General features: G+C 39.7%; 1 protein-coding gene across 1 annotated transcript in view; it reads right to left on the bottom strand.

Moving 5' to 3' along the window:
- NXPH1 (neurexophilin 1) overlaps nucleotides 1-19,146 on the bottom strand; it is a 297,091-nt gene extending 277,945 nt beyond the window's left edge. The window contains 2 exon segments of the mRNA XM_075827757.1: nucleotides 18,413-18,483; nucleotides 18,486-19,146. Coding sequence (XP_075683872.1) covers nucleotides 18,413-18,483; nucleotides 18,486-18,543 — 129 coding nt within the window. The 5' untranslated portion in view covers nucleotides 18,544-19,146.
- Nucleotides 19,147-20,835: the final 1,689 nt, after the last annotated feature.

Below are 20,835 nucleotides of genomic sequence, written 5' to 3'. Positions count from 1 at the left end.
TAATAATAATGATGATGATGATAAAAGTAATAATAATAATAATAATAAAGATGATGATAATAATACCAATAATAATAATAATAATGATGATAAAAGTAATAATAATGATGATGATGATAAAAGTAATAATAATAATAATAATGATGATGATAAAAGTAATAATAATAATAATGATAATAATGATGATGATGATGATAATAGTAATAATAATGATAATAATAGCATTAATAATAATAGTAATAATAATAATGATAATAGTAATAATAATAATGATAATAGTAATAATAATAGTAGGTAAAATACTTTTTACAACAATTCCAATTCTCTGTCTCATTATGACCAAAGACCCCAAAGTGGCAATTGGAAATGAAAGCTGGCAAACTGCAATTATGGCTGACAGATGGGACTAATCATATAATCCAGAGTTAATGAAACTAGAATCCATAGAGGTTGGAGATCTGGGAAAGAGGGAGAACAATTGGAAATGAGAATAACTGAAGAACATAGAAATAAGAGTAATGGCAATATCTGGTACTGCGTAAAAAGTATGTGCACCCCTTTCTAATTAGTGGATAATCACAAATTATAATATTAAAGCACTTTGCAACTGCCACTAGGGGGAGCTCACTGCACAAAGATGTATTAAGCTCACGTTGAATAAAATAAATAATCCATATGCAATAAATTCCTAAACTCCCCCTAGTGGTGACTGCAGGCAGCCAGAATTGTATCTTTTACCTCTATGACTGAAGGAGGGGGATTTGGAGTTCTTTAACAGAACCAGAGCTATGACCTCTGTTAAGATATATTAATAAAGTAAAAAGCATAGATTCAGGTGAACGAAAATGAGCTGCAATACTGGACACAGCCTTTGGAGAAGAGTGACGCTGTTTCCAAGATAAAAGCAGACCTTGTTTTCTAATTTAGACCACCCTTTTAATGCAATATACAAGTTTGCAACATATTTGTAAAATTTACCAAAAGAGTCTACAAATGTGGAGAACACTTGACTCCTATCAGTTCCTTAAGATGTACAAAGAAATTATAAAAACCATGTACATGAAACACTTGTAATCTCCGTTTTTGGTTTTGTACAATTAAAGTAACCAATACTCAAGGAGTATGTAGTAACACCAGTAGTGTGAGACTGGAGAACCTAGGGGGCTTCTAGTCTTTTTCCTGCTTGTAGCAAAAAGGGAAATGGTCCCTGCCCCTTCTTCAGGTCTATTGTGCAAAAATTGCACGGTTGACTGTATATTTGCCAAAATGCTGCCCCCTACAGGAAAGAATGCTGCCTCAGGTGAAGTTCTCACCCTGCCTCACGAGTGGTGCACCCCTGGGAGTACCTTAGTCCTACTAGAAGAAAGCAGTGAAGGTCCACACTCCAGATACTCAATAAAGTGAATGTCCATTCATTGCATTGTAAACTGTTAGAATTGCACACAGGTAATAATAATGGGAAACCCTGGCAGCAAGCGATCTGCTTCATAGGGGAACGCCCTCCACTAGGATTAAAACCACATTCACTTGCCTTATGTTTCTCCAATTGCAGTCAATGAAAATATTGTTTATCCTGTAGCACTATCTATGGGGGGCAGTCTGTACTTCACGATTTACATGAGCACTGTGCCATTATCTACTGGGGGCATTGTGGCACTATCTACAGGAGCAGTGGGTGGCACGATCTACGTGGGCACTGTGGCATTATCTATAGGTGAACTGTTTGACATTATCTACAGGGGTACTTTAGCACTATCTACAGGGGGCAGTGTGTGGCACTATCTACATGCGCACTGTGGCATTATCTATATGTACACTGTGGCATTATCTATAGGGGATATGTGGAATTATATATAGGGACAATGTGGAAAATTCTACAGGGGCAGTGTGTGGCACTATCTACATGGGCACTGTGGCATTATCTATATGGACACTGTGGCATTATCTGTAGGGGGATATGTGGTACTACCTACATAGGCACTGTGGGATTATCTACAGAGGGCACTGTGGCACATTCTACAAGGGGGCAGTGTGTGGCACTATCTACATGGGCATTGTGGCATTATCTATAGGGGGACTGTGTGGCATTATCTACAGGGACACTCTAGCCCTATCTAGAGGGGGCAGTGTGTGGCACTATCTACATGGGCACTGTGGCATTATCTATAGGGGGACTGTGTGGCATTATCTACATTGAGCACTGTGGCACTATCTACATGGGCAGTGTGGCACTATCTACATGGTCACTGTGGCACTATCTACAGGGGGCAGTGTGACATTATCTATAAGGGGACTGTGTGGCATTATCTATAGGGGACTGTGTGGCATTATCTACAAAGGGCACTGTGGCACTATCTACATGGTCACTGCGGCACTATACAGAGGGGGCACTGTGTGGCACTATCTACATGTGGACTGTGACATTATCGATATTGGGACAGTGTGGCATTATCTACAGGGGGCACTGTGGCACTATCTACATGGTCACTGCGGCACTATCCAGAGGGGGCAGTGTGTGGCACTATCTACATGTGGACTGTGGCATTATCTATAGGGGGACAGTGTGGCATTATCTACAGGGGGCACTGTGGCACTATCGACATGCTCACTGCAGCACTATCTACAGGGGGCAGTGTGTATGCTGGCTTTTACGCTACAAGTAGTGGTCAGCACGTATCAGTTAGCCTATTTTTAAATTTTTTATTAGAGCTTGTAATATAAAGGGTTCGGCTGGTGGATACTTGCAGACCAATGCTGTTAGCGTAAAAAACAAAGGGTAGCGGGAGCGTGGCGAAAATAACTCGGTTTAAAAAATATGCAATTGGAAACCCCTTTAAAAATCCTGCTTTTCCCCCTGGACTAGGTCACTACTATAGCGGGGTAGATATAAACAAGTTCTGTACGTTTCAAGTACAATTTGCAGTTTCCTTGCACAACATTACTATAATTCCCCTCTACGATCCCACGCGCTCACTAAAGTCCTGCAGCCTGCGCTTTCTGCACTGCTCGCCCTATTATGCCTTTCAATTACATCCACACTGCAGTTCAAACCCTGAATTACTTGTTGAAACTGCTTCTACCTTCTTCCTCCCACGTGTTCAGTGAGAAATCTTACAGCAGGTTCTGTTCTGGAGAAATAAGGCAAAATCTTTTGGGGAATATTTAACTCAGGGCGAATTTATATGAATTTCTTTTCTCACATTTTCTCAGACTATTCTGAATGGTTTGACCGCGCCTCGGTCCTGGTCCCTAAGAGGGCACCAAAGGTCCTTTTGCCACACAATAAGGACGGATTCACACGAGCGTGTGCGTCTTGCGCACGCAAAAAAACGCGGCATTTTGCGTGGGCAAAAGGCACTTAACAGCTCCGTGTGTCATCAGTGTATGATGCGCGGCTGCGTGATTTTCGCGCAGCCGCCATCATTATGACACTCCGTTTGGATGTTTGTAAACAGAAAAGCACGTGGTTTGGCAGCTGTTGCGCGAATCACGCTGTTCGCACGGAAGTGCTTCCGTGTGACCTGCGTGGTTTTCACGCACCCATTGACGTCAATGGGTGCGTGATGCGCGAAAAACGCAGAAATATAGAACATGTCGTGAGTTTTACGCAGCGGACTCACACTGCGCAAAACTCACGAACTGTCTGCACTGCCCCATAGACTTGTATAGGTCCGTGCGACCCGCGTGAAAAGCACGCGGGTTGCACGGATGAAAATCACGTTCGTGTGAATCCGCCCTAAGACACCAGTATTAAAAATGGCACATGGTAGGTGGGGGGCGCTGTTACAGATTGGCATTGGGAACCAGGAGCTTCGAGTTACGCCTCTATATGGGTTCGGTGTCTGTTTACCTAAAAAAAACAAAAATTATACAAAGGTTTATCCCTGTAAAAGCAAATGCCTGTACTTGATCAGTGGGGGTCCGAAAACTTTAATATATTCTCTATGTTATTAGTGTTGGAAGTTTCAGGTCACACGTGAGAAAAGCTTTTCTTTATATGTCCCCATGACAACACTTCCTGTCCCTACCTGGCAACTTGATATAAAATGAACAATTGGCCACATGGCAACCAATCAGATTTTATATTCACATAGGTAAGACAATGAAAAAGAAATCTGATTTGCTATGGAAGGTCCAATGTTCTTATGGAAACACAGCCAGAGAAATGTGGCAGGAAGTGTTGTCATGAGTACCAAGGTAGAGACGCTCTTGAGACAGGGGCTAATATAATATCTTCAACTGCTGATAACTGAACATTATAATTTTAGGAGTATTTGATTTTCCATTTCTTAGTATAATAAAGGGGTCTTTTATATAGAATTTTGGAGGAGTTCTCCTTTAAGGAGACTATGATAATGATTATTGGATGTATATTAACTGTGAAGGGCGCCATAAGTTTATATTTAATGCCATCAATCCAATTCTCTCTGCTTGTGGTCACACAGAGGTACCCCTCCTTGAGTTCTTCCTTGAGTTGACCCTCTTTAGGTGGCCTCAATGTCCCAGAAGGTCCCCGGTTCGGGACCCCTGCGACAATTATTACTAATAATAATACTGACCTTACAGACCAATCTATATAAACCATAAATGCAGTTATACTAAATTTCTTACAATTTACATAGATTCTTTTAGTTTACATGCCTCCAAATCCCATTGGATCTAGAGACATATAGTAACATATAGTAACATATCCCTATAGAGACATATAGTAATAAGAAGTGGTCAATATGCACTTACAGTAGCTGCTGTTCAATATTATCATTAGATCTGAACACTACATTTATTTTGCATATGGTTCATGACATATGTGCATAGGTCTGCATAGGAGCTGTATACACAAAACGGTAGAAGATTTCTTACCAATACTATATAAAAAGATGCTTCATTTTTTATTTAAGATGCATTGGAACAATAATAAAAAATTGTTGTAAAAGTCTGTATACCCTTTAAAGGCTACAATGATCAATTCTCAAATCAACGTACAATGAAGCAACGCACCCCCATGTTTACAGTGGATCCTCCCACGTTTAATATTCTTATAAACTACAGCTCTCCGCCTCCAGTCTATCCGTCACCTCGCCTGCAGGTGTACTGTCTGCTGCCCTCCCCTCCCCCTCTTCTGCGCTAGCTTCTCTATTCCGCCTGGTGACCCCTATACTGCTATCCAACAGCCCTGAATTTTAATTAACTTCAGAGTAACACACAGCGAGCTTTGTTCACCCCGGTCAAATGTTAAACAGAAATAAAGCTGTAGCCAACATTACATAAGTTCCGGCAAACGAGAAATAGAGAGAAACGGCATTATTCTGAATTGCCACGCATAATGCAGCTCCGCGCAGCTGTTACATTAACTGCTATTAATAATAGCAAAAGTAAGACAATTACTGTTGACAAAAAGTGACAAGAAAAAATTATAAGATAATGCCTAATGTAAGAGGCAGACAGGAGGGGGAGGGGTATGTATTAAAACCTGAAGATTAAAACTCCATATATATAGGAAATCATTGAATAAAGGGAGTATCTACTTTTGGTCAATGCCTTGGTCCCTCTTAATGATAGGATGTCTCAAGTGTTCAGTTGTAAAGTGTGGAGGAACCAGGCAGCACGTGTTCAAGTTCCCTGCAGCGCCTCCACAGGCGAAATTAAGAATTACACAGTCCTCATTGAGATCAATAGGTTGTGCATGTAATATGGGTCTTCCAGAGAGAGGGAGAGATGTTCTTTCTAGCCATTCTCCACTGTGGTTTATAGATCAGGTTGCTAAAATGAGACCCCCCCCCCCACCCCACCCTATTAACTCAGAATTGTCATATATGTTATTTCAAGATGGGTTTTTTAAACTGGTCAAGCCGTTTAAAGGGGGTATTCACCTTGGACAATTGCTTTTTGTTAGAAAAAAGAAACAAAAATAGGCTAATGGCAGTTTGTCCCAATGCTGGTACCCCCCAGCCATTATCTGTAATCTGTGAGGAAGCCCAACAGTAAGTGTTTAGTTTCTCTGCAGTGCCACCACAGGAGAAATTAAGAATTACACAGTTCCTTTTAAAATCAATGGGCTGTTCAAATAAAGCATGGGTTTTTCGGGTACTCCAGAGAGAGACATTCTTTGTAGCCATTCTCCCCTGTGGCTTATAGATCAGGGTGCTAAAAGGAAGACCCCCCCCCCCCCTATTAATTCAGAATTGTCTAATACAGTATTTCAAGATGGATTTTCTAAACAAAATAACCCCTTTAAAGCGATTGTTCGCTTTGGACAGTCCCTGAAAGACCCCCAACAATAGGCTTAATGGCAGTTTGTCCCAGCTGTAATCTGTGAGGGAATCCCAACAACAAGTTATTAATTTCTCGGCAGCGCCATCACAGGAGAAATTCGGAATTACACAGTTCCTAATTAAATCAATGGGTTGTTCATATAATGCATAGATTTGTCGGGTGCTGAACAGAAGACGTTTACCCTTATATAAACTCAAATTTAGCTAATATGGTATTTCATGAAGGGTTTTCAAGAGTTGATGGGTTTTGACAAGGTTTGTTCGCTTTGGACAATCTTTTTATGTTAAAAGTGCCCCCAAAAGTAGGCCGATGACTGTATGTTCCTCTACTAGGACCCCAGCAATTAGCTGAAATCCTTGCCGGAACCCAACAGATAGTGTTTAAGTTGTCTACAGCGCCACCACAGGGGAAATGAAGAATTACACAGTTCCTATTAAAATAGACGTGAGAGGCGCTCTTTGTAGCCACTCTCCACTTATAAATGAGGGTGCTGAATACAAGACCCTCCCCTCTATTAACTCACGATTTTCTAATACGGTATTTCAAGATTGTTCGCTTTGGACAATCCCTTTTTTTATTTAGAAGAGTCCCCAAAAATAGGCTGATGACTTTTTGTCCCACTGCTGGAACCACAGCTGTTATCTGTAGGGGAACCCAATTGCAAATGTGTCATTTCACTGCAGCGCCACCACAGGAGAAATGAAGAATTACAAGGTTCCTTTTAAAATCAAGAAGCTGTCCATATAATCCACAGACTTGTAGGGTCCTCCAGAGTGAGAGTTGCTTTTTGTAGCCAATCTTCACTCTGGCTAAGGCCCCATGCACACGAACGTATATTTATCCATCCATAAACACTGTCAGTAAATACGGATCCATAGTTATCCGCAACTTATTCGCAAATATGGTCCATAGTGCATGCGTAATGCAGCCGTATCTGCAATCCTGGTGTCGCTTAGCAGCGCTTCCGTAATTACTGACGGCTATGGGTGCACATCCATAGCGGTCCATAATTACGGAAGCACCCATAGACTTCTATGCGGAGTCTGTGCCATAATTACAGACAAAAAAGGACATGTTCTATCATTTCTACGGCACAGACCCCCATCCGTAAAAATACAGAAAGGTGTCCGCAGCCCATAGAAATGAATGGGTCCGTAATTACGGATGAAAAATCGCGTTGTGTGAATGGGGCCTTATAGAAATGAACTCAAAACTCCCCAATGGAATATTTGAGAATGATCCTTGTAAAGCAGACTACCAATGTTTCCCAGCTTCCATAGAACGCTCATTTTCTCAGTCGATAGTAAACGACTTCGGTGACTTGTTCAATCAGATTTTCTCTGTCCATAAAAAGCCTCTTGCTACATAACAAGAGGTTGTAACCAGAGGGCTGAAGTGTCAGTATTAATGACTAGGAAAGCGTGCTTAGCGGTGGTTTCCTCCAACAGCCGCCAATCAATACAGAGCATCTGAGCCCATTTATCAAAATTAAATGGAGTTCAGTCCATTCTTATGACTTAAGTAGGGGAGAAGCCTTAACCAAGGAGGCAAGTACGGAGCTGAGGAAGTGAGAAAAAAAATCAATAAAAATTCCAGCACATTTGCCGCAGAAATGTCTCATTTATCACAGATTTAGTGAGGTCCCCGCACTGTGTCTGGTGACAAGCCTACCCTGTAGAGCTACAAAGGCAGAACACATAGTCACAGTGCAGAAGGAGCTGCTTCAGAGAGAGCTGTGTCTTACAGGGCGGATTTAACCCCTTGTGAAAGAATCTAGTACATTCATACAAGGCTCCAAAGGAAGCTGCAGGATCTCACAGAGGAGGATGATGATGATGAGGATGATGATGATGATGACCCATCTCCCCCTGGTTTCCTTTAAGAAATTTCCTCCTTATCTTTGATTGTTATAATCAAAGGGAATGATGTTCATTTGTCCCCCAAAGGAATTAGTCTCTTTCTTGTAAGTCAGGAATCAATAGGAATGAATTACTGGAGAGAGTCCTGATCTGAGGACCATAGTGCAGCTGAGCCAGGGGAGCTCTCCATGGTGCTGAAAGGCTCAACTACTATGTGAGCGCCCCGGTGTGTCTGTCCATAGCAGGAAATAGATTGCAATGGGTTTACAGGACAGCAGCTTTACTATACAGAGATGTAGCAGAGGTCAGTTGGTGGTTTAACTCTTCTAGCCTGCTTTGTGTATTTGGAGTTCAGATAACGCAGTCGCTATTCCAGCTATCTTATGGTGAAGGCGTGGGGAGTCGTACCACAAATTCAGCTCTACCACATCTGATAAAACTGGTTTATTTTGACATTTCTCAGCAACTCTCCTAACTATAACGTGAAAAATAGATAAGCCCAATCACATGAGAGGATAGGGAATATGATCATTGATTATTCAGTATGTGGAGGCATGTATTTATATACAGCTGCAAATAGATGATCCATAGAATAGAGATAGATAGATAGATAGATAGATAGATAGATAGATAGATAGATAGATAGATAGATAGATAGATAGATAGATAGATAGATAGATAGATAGATAGATAGATGATAGATAGATAGATAGATAGATAGATAGATAGATAGATAGATAGATAGATAGATAGATAGATAGATAGATAGATAGATATGAGATAGATAGATAGATAGATAGATAGATAGATAGATAGATAGATAGATAGATAGATAGATAGATAGATAGATAGATAGATAGATAGATAGATATGAGATAGATAGATAGATAGATAGATATGAGATAGATAGATAGATAGATAGATAGATAGATAGATAGATAGATAGATAGATAGATAGATAGATAGATAGATAGATAGATAGATAGATAGATTGATAGATAGATAGATAGATAGATAGATAGATAGATAGATAGATAGATAGATAGATAGATAGATAGATAGATAGATAGATAGATAGATAGATAGATAGAGAAGTATCAATAGTATAGATATAATTAGCTTTTCTATTATAGGTATAAAAAAGTAATATTTTTGAGCATTCCATTTGCTTTAGCGCTTATTATTTTATTTTATTTTTGCTTATTTAACAGCATTTCTTTGATTCTCTTGATTATTTTTACCCTTTATTTAAAAAAAAACGCATTAACAGAAGCGGCAAAATGTCAACTACAGGATCGGACAGTGTCAAAAAACGCGTTGCACTTATGTAGATTCCAGTGACCCTAATCCATTTAGTCATTTGTGTTCTCGTCATGCGGGTCTCAGATCATTTATCTGTTAACCATCACCGGTCGCCTTTCTATGCCTCAGTAGCGCTGGGAATTAGAAAGATTCAGGACCCGAAAGCACAGATGGTTTCTAAGGAAACACCATTTTCTCCTCCAAAGCAGCAATTTATGTTATTGTGAGTAAAATAAATAGACCAAGACAGTCCCATAACATGGTCAATTCTGTATTATTCCTGCTTTCTATCTGAGCTCAAAAACTCAACACCCACAAACATCAAATAAACAGACAAATCTAGAAAACAACATGCATGGTCAACCATAGGATGATCCGCATCTCCATAGGATTGGGCTACAAGTCATGTAAATGTGTAAGCCTGGTGACCTTCTTCAGGCCAGGGTTCCTCGACCCTTCTTCGGATTGAAATGACAAATCCAGAGTTTCTAGTAGATACTAGACACAAAAATAAAATAGACTAACATATCCCCGACTTGATAAGGATCTCACTAGGAACATAAATCAAGGAAATTTGTAAGTTGGAGACCATCCTGAGAACATGGGTCTACTTGGTCCTTCTTTGGATTGATAAATAAAGGTTTTCCAATGAAGACTAGACCCACAAAAATAAAATAAACCAACAATACCCTATCTTGACAAAGGTCTTGCTAGGTATGTAAGTCATGGAAGTTTGAAAGCCTGGCAAACTTCTTGAGCTTATGGGTCTACTTGGTCCTTCTGATTTCTAATGGAGACTTGACCCACAAAAATAGATTATGAAAAAAACAACTCCATATCTTGATAAGGGTCTTACCAAGCACATGAACGTTTGGATGCCTGATCTTCTGTTTATTATGGGTCTAGTGCCTTCTGTACACTATGAGTCTAGTGCCTTCTGTAGACAATGGGTCTGGTGCCTTCTATAGTCTATAGGTCTAATGTCTTCTGTAGACAATATGTTTAGTGCTTGTTATAGTCTATGGGTCTAGTGCCTTCTGTAGACAATGGGTCTGGTGCCTTCTATAGTCTATAGGTCTAATGTCTTCTGTAGACAATATGTTTAGTGCTTGTTATAGTCTATGGGTCTAGTGCCTTTTGTACACAATAGGTCTGGTGCCTTCTGTAGACTATGGGTCTAGTGACTTCTGTAGACTACAACTCTAGTGTCTTTTGTAAACAATGGGTCTGGTGCCTTCTGTAGACTATAGGTCTAGTGCCTTCTGTAGACTATAGGTCTAGTGACTTCTGTAGACTATAGGTCTAGTGACTTCTGTAGACTATGGGTATAGTGACTTCTGTAGACTATGGGTCTAGTGACTTCTGTAGACTATAGATCTAGTGACTTCTGTAGATTATAGGTCTAGTGCCTTCTGTAGACTATGGGTCTAGTGACTTCTGTAGATTATAGGTCTAGTGCCTTCTGTAGACTATAGGTCTAGTGCCTTCTGTAGACTATAGGTCTAGTGCCTTCTGTAGACTATAGGTCTAGTGCCTTCTGTAGACTATAGGTCTAGTGCCTACTGTAGACTATAGGTCTAGTGCCTTCTGTAGACTATAGGTCTAGTGCCTTCTGTAGACTATGGGTCTAGTGCCTTCTGTAGACTATGGGTCTAGTGCCTTCTGTAGACTATGGGTCTAGTGCCTTCAGTAGACTATGAGTCTAGTTCTTTTTGTAGACAATGGGTCTGGTGCCTTCTGTAGACCATGGGTCTAGTGACTTCTGTAGATTATAGGTCTAGTGCCTTCTGCAGACTATAGGTCTAGTGCCTTCTGTAGACTATGGGTCTAGTGACTTCTGTAGACTATGGGTCTAGTGACTTCTGTAGACTATGAGTCTAGTTCTTTTTGTAGACTATGGGTCTAGTGCCTTCTGTAAACTATGGGTCTAGTTGACCCTCCTTCGGCAAGGGTGAGGCATAGAGGTCCTAGTTAAGATTTGAGCCATACATTTTTTTTTTAAAAGAATGAGTACCAGTAATATAAATCATGGGATGCCACCACAATGTGATAGGTGGGTTGCTATGTACTTAAATCATGAACCTTTGCTGCATTTCTGTAGATCATGGGTCTAGTTGACCGTTCTTCTCTATAGGAAGCATAGAGATGAGTTAATTTGAAATGTCTCCATAAACCTGATATTTTACATATATCAAACCAATAAAATCTGTTTTTTAAGAACATAGTAATTGAGTATGGGGTGGGGGTGGTGGTTTAGCTACAAGCTGGCATTTCCTCATATCAATGTGACAGAGCCAACTCGGGAAATTGCTGGTAATATTCATCAGGGGACCACTTTCATTAAACGTAATTCATTCGACTTTCACAATAAATTGAGTGACATCCTAGCAGCAGAGGCTTTTTATCCTTGATGTAGTGCTTGCCAGGCCTCGGAGGATGTACCCCCCCCCCCTCTCCTCACTCTATATAGTCACATTCCTTATAGAAGAGCTGTCAACACGTCAATCTCCTCCTTAGAATGGTCCTATTTACCAAACACCTGGGTGGGTGACTTACAAGAGGACGAGCGGGCTGTGGACTAAACTATCCGATAAATCACATCTACATGTGTGGTCACAGGCAGCAAGCCACCAGGTGCAGATCACAGGAGGCCACCTCAGTACAGATAGAGGGACAAATAGCCAGAGTCCCCAGACTGTACAGTACATGGTTAAATACGTATAGTAGACTGGATTATTGGTCCTCACAAGATCTTCTTTACTACTATAGACATTATACAGTGTAAAATCATACATGGTCAGCTTTACTATTATAGATCTTAAGTGTAAAATCTATTCTTCATTGTGTATAATCAGTTTTACCAGTTTTACCAGTATAGATCTATAGTGTAAAATATACGCTCCATCATGTTTGATCAGCCTTGCTACTACATGCATACAGTGTAAAATCAATTCTTCATCATGTAAGATCAGCTTTACTATTACTGCAATATGTAGGATCAGCTTTACTACTATGGATATGCAGGGTAAAGTATATTCTCCATCATGTACGATTAACTTTACTACCATAGAAAAAATGTAAAGTGGAAAATACTTATTATTTGAAATTACTATCTTTACTATTATAGATTCAGAATATTGATTATATATATATACATACACACACACACACACACACACATACACACATATACATGCATATTCCTATGTGTTCATTTCTTATCTTTACTATTATACATATATTAGATAGATTACTAGGGAAATACAGGTATTTATTGTAAAGGGAATAAGAGAAAATATTATTGGTGTGTAATGCCTGGCAATAGAAACTATGTGCGATATAACATAGACTATTCCATAAACTAATATGTAACATATCTACCAGGGGTGTGAGTTTTTATGTTTGTATGGGTCTGATCAACGTACATATTGTACAGATGGATGGATAGATAGATAGATAGATAGATAGATAGATAGATAGATAGATAGATAGATAGATAGATAGATAGATAGATAGATAGATAGATAGATAGATAGATAGATAGATAGATAGATAGATAGATAAGAGAGAGGTATTAGAGAGAGTAAGAGATGATAGATAGATAGATAGATAGATAGATAGATAGATAGATAGATAGATAGATAGATAGATAGATAGATAGATAGATAGATAGATAGATAGATAGATAGATAGATAGATAGATAAGAGAGAGGTATTAGAGAGAGTAAGAGATGATAGATAGATAGATAGATAGATAGATAGATAGATAGATAGATAGATAGATAGATAGATAGATAGATAGACAGACAGACAGACAGACAGACAGATAGATAGATAGATAGATAGATAGATAGATAGATAGATAGATAGATAGATAGATAGATAGATAGATAGATATTTGATGGCAGTCGCCCCTAAAGAATAGCGATCTCATTACTACATTGCGCTTATGTCTCTTTTCCTACAATCACAGTAAACAAGAAGTAACGGGTTAATCTCCCCTTTCCCTTATGTCACTTATTAAAGGTCATTCGTTCTGTCTTAGATTTTTAGATTTTTTACTATTCCCAAAAATCGGCTTCCAGGTCCATCCAGAATGAGCCTCTTATTGTACCCAAATGATAATTCACCTTCTAGCAAAGACTAAATGCAGCGTCTTTATTACCGCACTGACCTTTCCAGAAATGAAGAAAGGAACAAAAATAATTGAGGTGTAAAGACTGGAGCCGCTCACACCTGTAACCTGCAGCCTCTCATTATATGATCTTCTATAGCAGCAGCGCACACACCCGCCAATTCATTCTATGGGGTGATAGAAAACGATAATGCCTTTATATTACATAGGCGCCGCCAGAGCCCGTGCTAAGAAGACATGACTGGGTAGAGACTGTATAGGGACCGGTCTAGGTATGAGGCCCGGAGATATTACTAAAAGAGGCTTAATGTTAATTACTGTGTGCAAAGAAAATAAAGTTCTAGAACGTTCTTTGCTTCTATTCACCACATATAATAGTTTATTACAATAATAATAATAATAATAATTTACTTCCATTAGTAATAGATAGCTAATAGATATTATCGCTTACATTATTATATAATGTATTATATAGTGATTGCTGTATTTCGTTTATTTCAGCCATGTATGAATACAAAGGTCTCTTCATTATATCATAAGGTGTTACATATATATATATAATGAAAGGATGTTTATATGACTGTATGAATGATCGTATCTGTAGTCTTCGCGATGCAGTCCCGGAGGGGAATAGTTGCTGCACCTGGAGGACTGACACTTTGCTAACACTAGAACTATTTTATTTTTCTCCCATGGGGTATTTAATTTATTAATATTAGTATGATATTAAACTAAAAGGTAGGTAGACCTGGATTTGGGGAGCTAAGGCCTCCCCTTCATCTATACTACACTGGTATAACAATACAATATATGTGTGTGTGTGTGTGTGTGTGTGTGTGTGTGTGTGTGTGTGTGTGTGTGTGTGTGTGTGTGTGTGTGTGTGTGTGTGTGTGTGTGCGTGTGTGAATGCTTATGTATGAGTATTAATGTATGTGTGTGTAAATGCGTAAATGTACTGTATGTATATTTTTTGTGTGTATGAAAGAGATTGTGTGTGTGTGTGTGTGCGTGTGTGTGTGTGTGTGTGTGTGTCTGCACATATCTACGATTGTATTTCTATGTATGTATGGACGTGTGTGTATAAATGTATGTGTTTGTGTATATGCATGTATGTATATTTGTATGTGTTAGTGCTTGTGCATGTATTTGAATGTGTGGATGTATTGGAGTGTGTGGATGTGTGTGTATATACATATCTATCTATCTATCTATCTATCTATCTATCTATCTATCTATATATATATATATATATATATATATATATATATATATATTACACATAATACATATATATTATAAATATATATAACATATATGTGTATATATATATGTATATACGCATGTGTATATATCTATATATATATCTATATATATACATATACATATATATATATATATATATATATATATATATATATATATATATATATATATATATATAGTGTGTGTGTGGATCACACCTGAAATTGTGCATTACTGCAGTTTTCCGATGTCCTTGGACTGTACTTGGACTCAGTAAAATAAAGTCTATAGTTCAGCTACTGAAAGCCATCACTCCTCTTCTGATATGGGGAGATTGCACAATTCATTATAGCGTATTAGTGTATAAGCGGCTACAAGATGTGTCCAGGTTGATATAATGTTTATCCAGAGTAAAGAGCAGATGTGTCTTTCATTAGATGACTGGAGTAGATTTCTATACTGGGAGATGATCGCAGTATCTGTCTATGGAGGAGAATCAGCACCAGGGACAGCTCCACACAATTAATAATGACCCATTGTGGTACTGAAAGGTCTTCTTTGTGCTGCCATAGAACCCTATACAAGGTGGCAACATTGTTTCCTTTAATAAAACAATGTCAAATATTCCCAAGAAAAGAAACATAATCCTAAATAGGAATAGAAAAATTATAAGAAATGTATGTTATCAGATGAACTGGTTTATTATATCTCACAGAAGAAGATGCAGCTCTAGGAGGGCAGCAGACCCTATAGGAGATGATGGGTTATTGTGGCCAATATTGAGGACTGTAGTTGAAGTTAATGGATGAAGCGCTTTAGGAGAAGACTTTGGTTGATTTGACCCTATTGGGTTTTGGGTTTGACTGTAGAATTCCCAAAGCAATTTTTTTTTTTTAATTCTTGGTTTTTATTGCTCACAAGCTGCAATGTCTTGAGTTGAAATTGGAAAATTGTCTCCTATTCCACAATTGCCAACCCCCTGTGAAAATGCATTCAGGTAATGAAGTCTGTAACTAAACGGTAATTGAATCAGCATAATTTGCACACTGAATGGTTTTCAAATGCTCCCAGTTTACAATTAAAGCAGAATTAATGCGCTTGTTGTTCAGCCCTGCGCTGCATCAGAATAAATTCAACTCAGTTGTTATAATGAGAGAAGAAAACAGTTTAAGTGCCAACAAACACAGTTCAAATTGAACTCATCCTATTGATTTCCTTCAGATTTTGGGGCCATTATATGACCAATGTCGTTATAATATTGTCTGACACCTTGGGGCACAGGATTCTGCAGCGCAAAAAAAGGGTGCAAAACTCAGTATTCAGCGCTAAACTCAGAGTTTCATCCCTTCCCAGCTGTTTGGTGAAGTCTCTTTTTATTATTCTGCATCTCAAGACTCCGGATTTCCTATCAATTCATGGCAGGGACTTCTAAAGTGAAGTTCATGAATCTTAATCAACAAAAAAAGTAAAGGAGGGGGGAGGGGGTGAAGCGCAAACAGCTGTGTCTGATTCCTCAGAGTTCACCTGCCAACCTAAAGTGCCAAGTGTCATTGAGTGTGACGCGCAGCGCCCTCTGGTGGCAGTGTACAGGAATAACAGGATACTTTATTTATTTTTTTCATTATGTTTTTTATTTTATTTTTATTTTAGTCCGGTGTTACTTCTAGTGAGCATCAATGTTTTCCTGATGTGATGTCTGTCTATTAACTAGGTTTAGAGGTTTCATGTTAAAGGTCTCTAACAAGAGTTTTAGAAGTACCATAACCCCCCCCCTTGCACATACCTATACACAGCACTAGACTCAGGAGTAATCCCATTGCATCCAGCTTCAGATATTGCCTATTTTGTTACAATTGCATACACCTTATGATTAAAGATCAGCCCTATAATGCAATGTCAATATACTGTTATTATATTTAAGGTGCCAGGTAACCTACCATATAGCAAACAGAGAATACTGTGGGTAGCTCAATATTAACGCCATTATATGCAATAATATGTAGGAGCCCTAAGGATCAAGACCTACACATCCCCTCTCTATGAACACTGCCTGTCTCGAGTTTGCAGCCCCTATGACCGGATTTAATGCTTTTCTGAGACTGGAAGAATGAAAAGGTTTTATAGAAACTCTTGTGCTCTCAAACCTCAAACCCCAGCTGCAACTTGTAGTTCCCCCAGCTACGGGAAAGCCTCAGATGCCTGTGCTTCTAGGTCCGAACCCTATTGCAAAGCTACAGATTCTGGAAAAGGCACCTGGAAAGTCTTAGATGCCAGAATATGAAGTTCTCAAGCTGCTGGAAGTCTGAAATGCTGAAACTTGTAGTTCACCATCTATCTCAAAGTCCCTGATGCTGGGAGTAGTAGTTCGCCAGCTGTTGCAAAGACACCTACTGGTTGACTCGTAGTTCAGTTGGACGGTCACAAATGTTGGAACCTGTAGTTTACTAGCTACAAAGCCGCCTCTTGTGGGATTTGTGGTTCCTAAACTGTCTCCAAGCCTCTGATGCTGGGAGTGGTAGTCCATCATCTGCTTTAAAGCCCCTGATTCTGCAACTTGTAATTTATCAGCTCTTGCAAACCCTTTGATGGTGGAGCTACCTGCTCACCAGTTCTTAAAGCTGGGGATGGTAGTCCACCAGTTCTTGCAAAGCCTCTGATGCTGGAACTTATAGTTCACCATGTGTTGCAATGTCCTTGATGTTGGGACTGGTAGTCCACCAGCTCTTACAAAGCCCCCGATGCTGGGACTGGTAGTCCACTAGCTCTTACAAAGCCCCTGATGCTGGTACTGTTAGTTCACCATCTGTTGCAATGTCCTTGATGTTGGGATTAGTAGTCCACCAGCTCTTACAAAGCTCCAAATACTGGGACTGGTAGTCCACCAGTTTTTACAAAGCCCCTGATGCTGGGACTGTTAGTCCACTAGCTCTTACAAAGTCTTTAATGCTGAAACTGGTAGTACACCAGCTCTTACAAAACCCTGATGCTGGGACTGGTAGTCCACCAGCTCTTACATAGCCTTTAATGCTGGGACTGGTAGTCCACCAGATCTTACATATACTTTAATGCTGGGACTGGTAGTCCACCAGCTCTTACATAGCCTTTAATGTTGGGACTGGTAGTCCACCAGATCTTACATATACTTTAATGCTGGGACTGGTAGTCCACCAGCTCTTACATAGCATTTAATGCTGGGACTGGTAGTCCACCAGCTCTTACATAGCCTTTAATGCTGGGACTGGTAGTCCACCAGCTCTTACATAGCCTTTAATGCTGGGACTGGTAGTCCACCAGCTCTTACATAGCCTTTAATGCTGGGACTGGTAGTACACCAGCTCTTACATAGCCTTTAATGCTGGGACTGGTAGTACACCAGCTGTTGCATAACCCCTGATACTGTAACTTGCAGTTCCCCAGCTGCACCTCTATGATGTAACCTACAGCAGATGACCTCTAATTTAAAGTCCCTTTACTTTCATGGGTATCCTGACAATCTGCACTCCTGGCATTAGTGAGAGTCAATCTCTGTACCCTCAGTGCTGAGGACTGTGGAGCTTTTTTGCTATGTAATAAGAATAATAGGAGTGAAGAATAAACTTACCAGGTGTAGAGTGGAGTGGAGCAGCAGCGCAGAGATACAATATACAGCCTGCATCCTTCCCGGATCAAACTTGCTTGTGATATCCTGCTCAGGTGACTATTCCTCCAGGAACATAAATCCAACTCTGGCATCCACTTTACAAAACCTGGAGAGCTCTCACCAGCCTAGATAAAAAGGAGATTATACACCCCATGACCACAAGACAAGGTTACACTTCTAGACAAGGGGAGAGATGGGGAGAAGTGGAGAGGGGTTTGTGGAAAGATCTAAAAAAAAAAAATGGAATTCAATCTGGAAGAAGGAATTTAATCCAGCAGGGAAGCGAAGCGATCACACAGTTGTTGGAAGGTAGGATTATGCTGCAGATAGATCACTTGCGATCAGTCCAAGTGTGAGTCTTGTGGAGGGTGGGGGTTGCAGTCACAATGCAATAGGTTGCTGAGTAGCAATAGGCTGCCCCTGCTTTCTGGGATTGAGGAGTTTACTGATTGCTGCTGCTCTCTTCTACACCCTTATCTCGGACTAAAAGCCTGCAGGGATGGAGCATTCAAGTCCAGCAAGAAGAAACTGGGCACACAGGGCTGTGCCAAGGTACCAAGCATCAAGGGTGCTGAGTACCAGTGCTTGACTATCACTTCAGCAAGAGATCAGGAAAAAGTCATCCACGTTTGCAAAAAAAGAAAATTGAGGAATGGGGCTTGAGCAGTAAAACTACATCATGTGCCCCCTTCACATTGGCAGATAGGGTAGCACGGTAGTGCAGTCTACATACAGGCACCCTGGGGCATCTTGCAGATATCAGGGCAGCTATAACAGATATCATGCTGTGTGTATCTGGCAGGGAAGTTCATACAGAGGGCAGGAAGGGCTTGTGGTAGGGTAGGTGATATTGACGGCACCTTAGGCATCAAGCAGATCAGGCAATGCATTTGGTTGGGTATTAGGAGGGCAACTGGGCATCTAGTCTATATCACAAGCAGCACATTTGCTGGGTACTTTACACAGACAGGGTATGCCATGTACAGTGAAGAGAAGGCATTTAGCAGGTACTACAGAAGGAGGGTACCTGGCACACATATATATATATATATATATATATATATATATATATATATATATATATATATATATATATATATATATATATATATATAGGTGTTAGGATTAGTTATACAGAAGTCATCTAGGTCATCTAATATGCATCCAAGTGGTTCATTGGATGAACAGAGAGCAGTCTTCTAGTAGGATAGTTTACACTAAGCAGGTATCATGCAATAGGTTTATTATGGTAGTTCATACAGAGAGTACATATGGCACCTAGCTAATACCCAGCAATGCATATAGTAGAGGCGTTTATACAGAGGACACATAGGTCATCTACAAAATTGTTGCGCAGTTTACATAGATGAAACATAAGGTAATAAGTTGGCTATCTGGTTGGGTAGTATATTCATGGTGAATCTGGCAGATATCAGACAGGCACAGGCAAGTGGGCATAGACTCTATATATGTTGGTGCTTTTGTGCCCTTTAAAGGGTGTCTGAATTATACCCAGTGACCTGGTTCTGCCTAGATGGATCCTGTCTTTGATGGTGCACTTCTTGCCTAGACTGTAATAGACCAGTAGTCAGTGACTTGACTTCAGGTCACTTTACCTTTTTCTTTGTCTATAGGCAAATGTTTTGCCCACACTCACTGGCAATCTATGTTCAAAAATTGCTTTACTGCCAGGGAGACAAATACAAACCCTTCAACTTTCTTCCAGGATGCATTGGTTTAACCATGTATAGAATAGTTGCATTACCTAACCCTGCCACCAGGGGCTCTTTACACCAATGAAGAATTATAAATACAAAGAAAAACCAAGAAGGTTTTTTCTATGAATTATCATGAAGAAAGTAGACATGTTATACCTGCTGGAAGATGAAGACTGCATTGCTTGTATCTCCATACTGCTATATTTACTGATGGAGATTATGCCAATTCTGTGGAATTCATAGATTATTCCTCCATTGATAGATGACTTCAATAATCTGCAGTTTAGTGGAGACCTGGATGTTTAATATAATCTAGACTGCTCAGTGACATTATCCAGAAGAGGACTGGGTGACTTTGCTTCCTATAAACAGGGACTTCTGCATATTGCGTGGAAAGGTGAACCTTGTGTTGTTGCTGTTCCTGTAAGGTGACATTGTGCTGGTCTAGAGGTCACTACACCCATTTTTAAGGGCAACTCAATATTGAAAATTATGTATTTTTTTGCTTAAAAAAGTCAGACATTTGTTTTTCTGATACAGACCTCCAAACCCTATGTATAGAGTGTGAAATTATATCATTCTGGCTGTCTGCCGTCACCACTAGGGGGAGCTCACTGCATATGGATTTATACAGCTCCAATTACAATAAATCCATATAGCTTATGA

This window comes from Rhinoderma darwinii, chromosome 5, assembly GCF_050947455.1.
Source record: "Rhinoderma darwinii isolate aRhiDar2 chromosome 5, aRhiDar2.hap1, whole genome shotgun sequence".
In the NCBI taxonomy this organism is placed as follows: domain Eukaryota; kingdom Metazoa; phylum Chordata; class Amphibia; order Anura; family Rhinodermatidae; genus Rhinoderma; species Rhinoderma darwinii.
The sequence above is the reverse complement of the archived record's forward strand: the minus strand, read 5'-3'. Positions and strand labels throughout refer to the sequence as shown.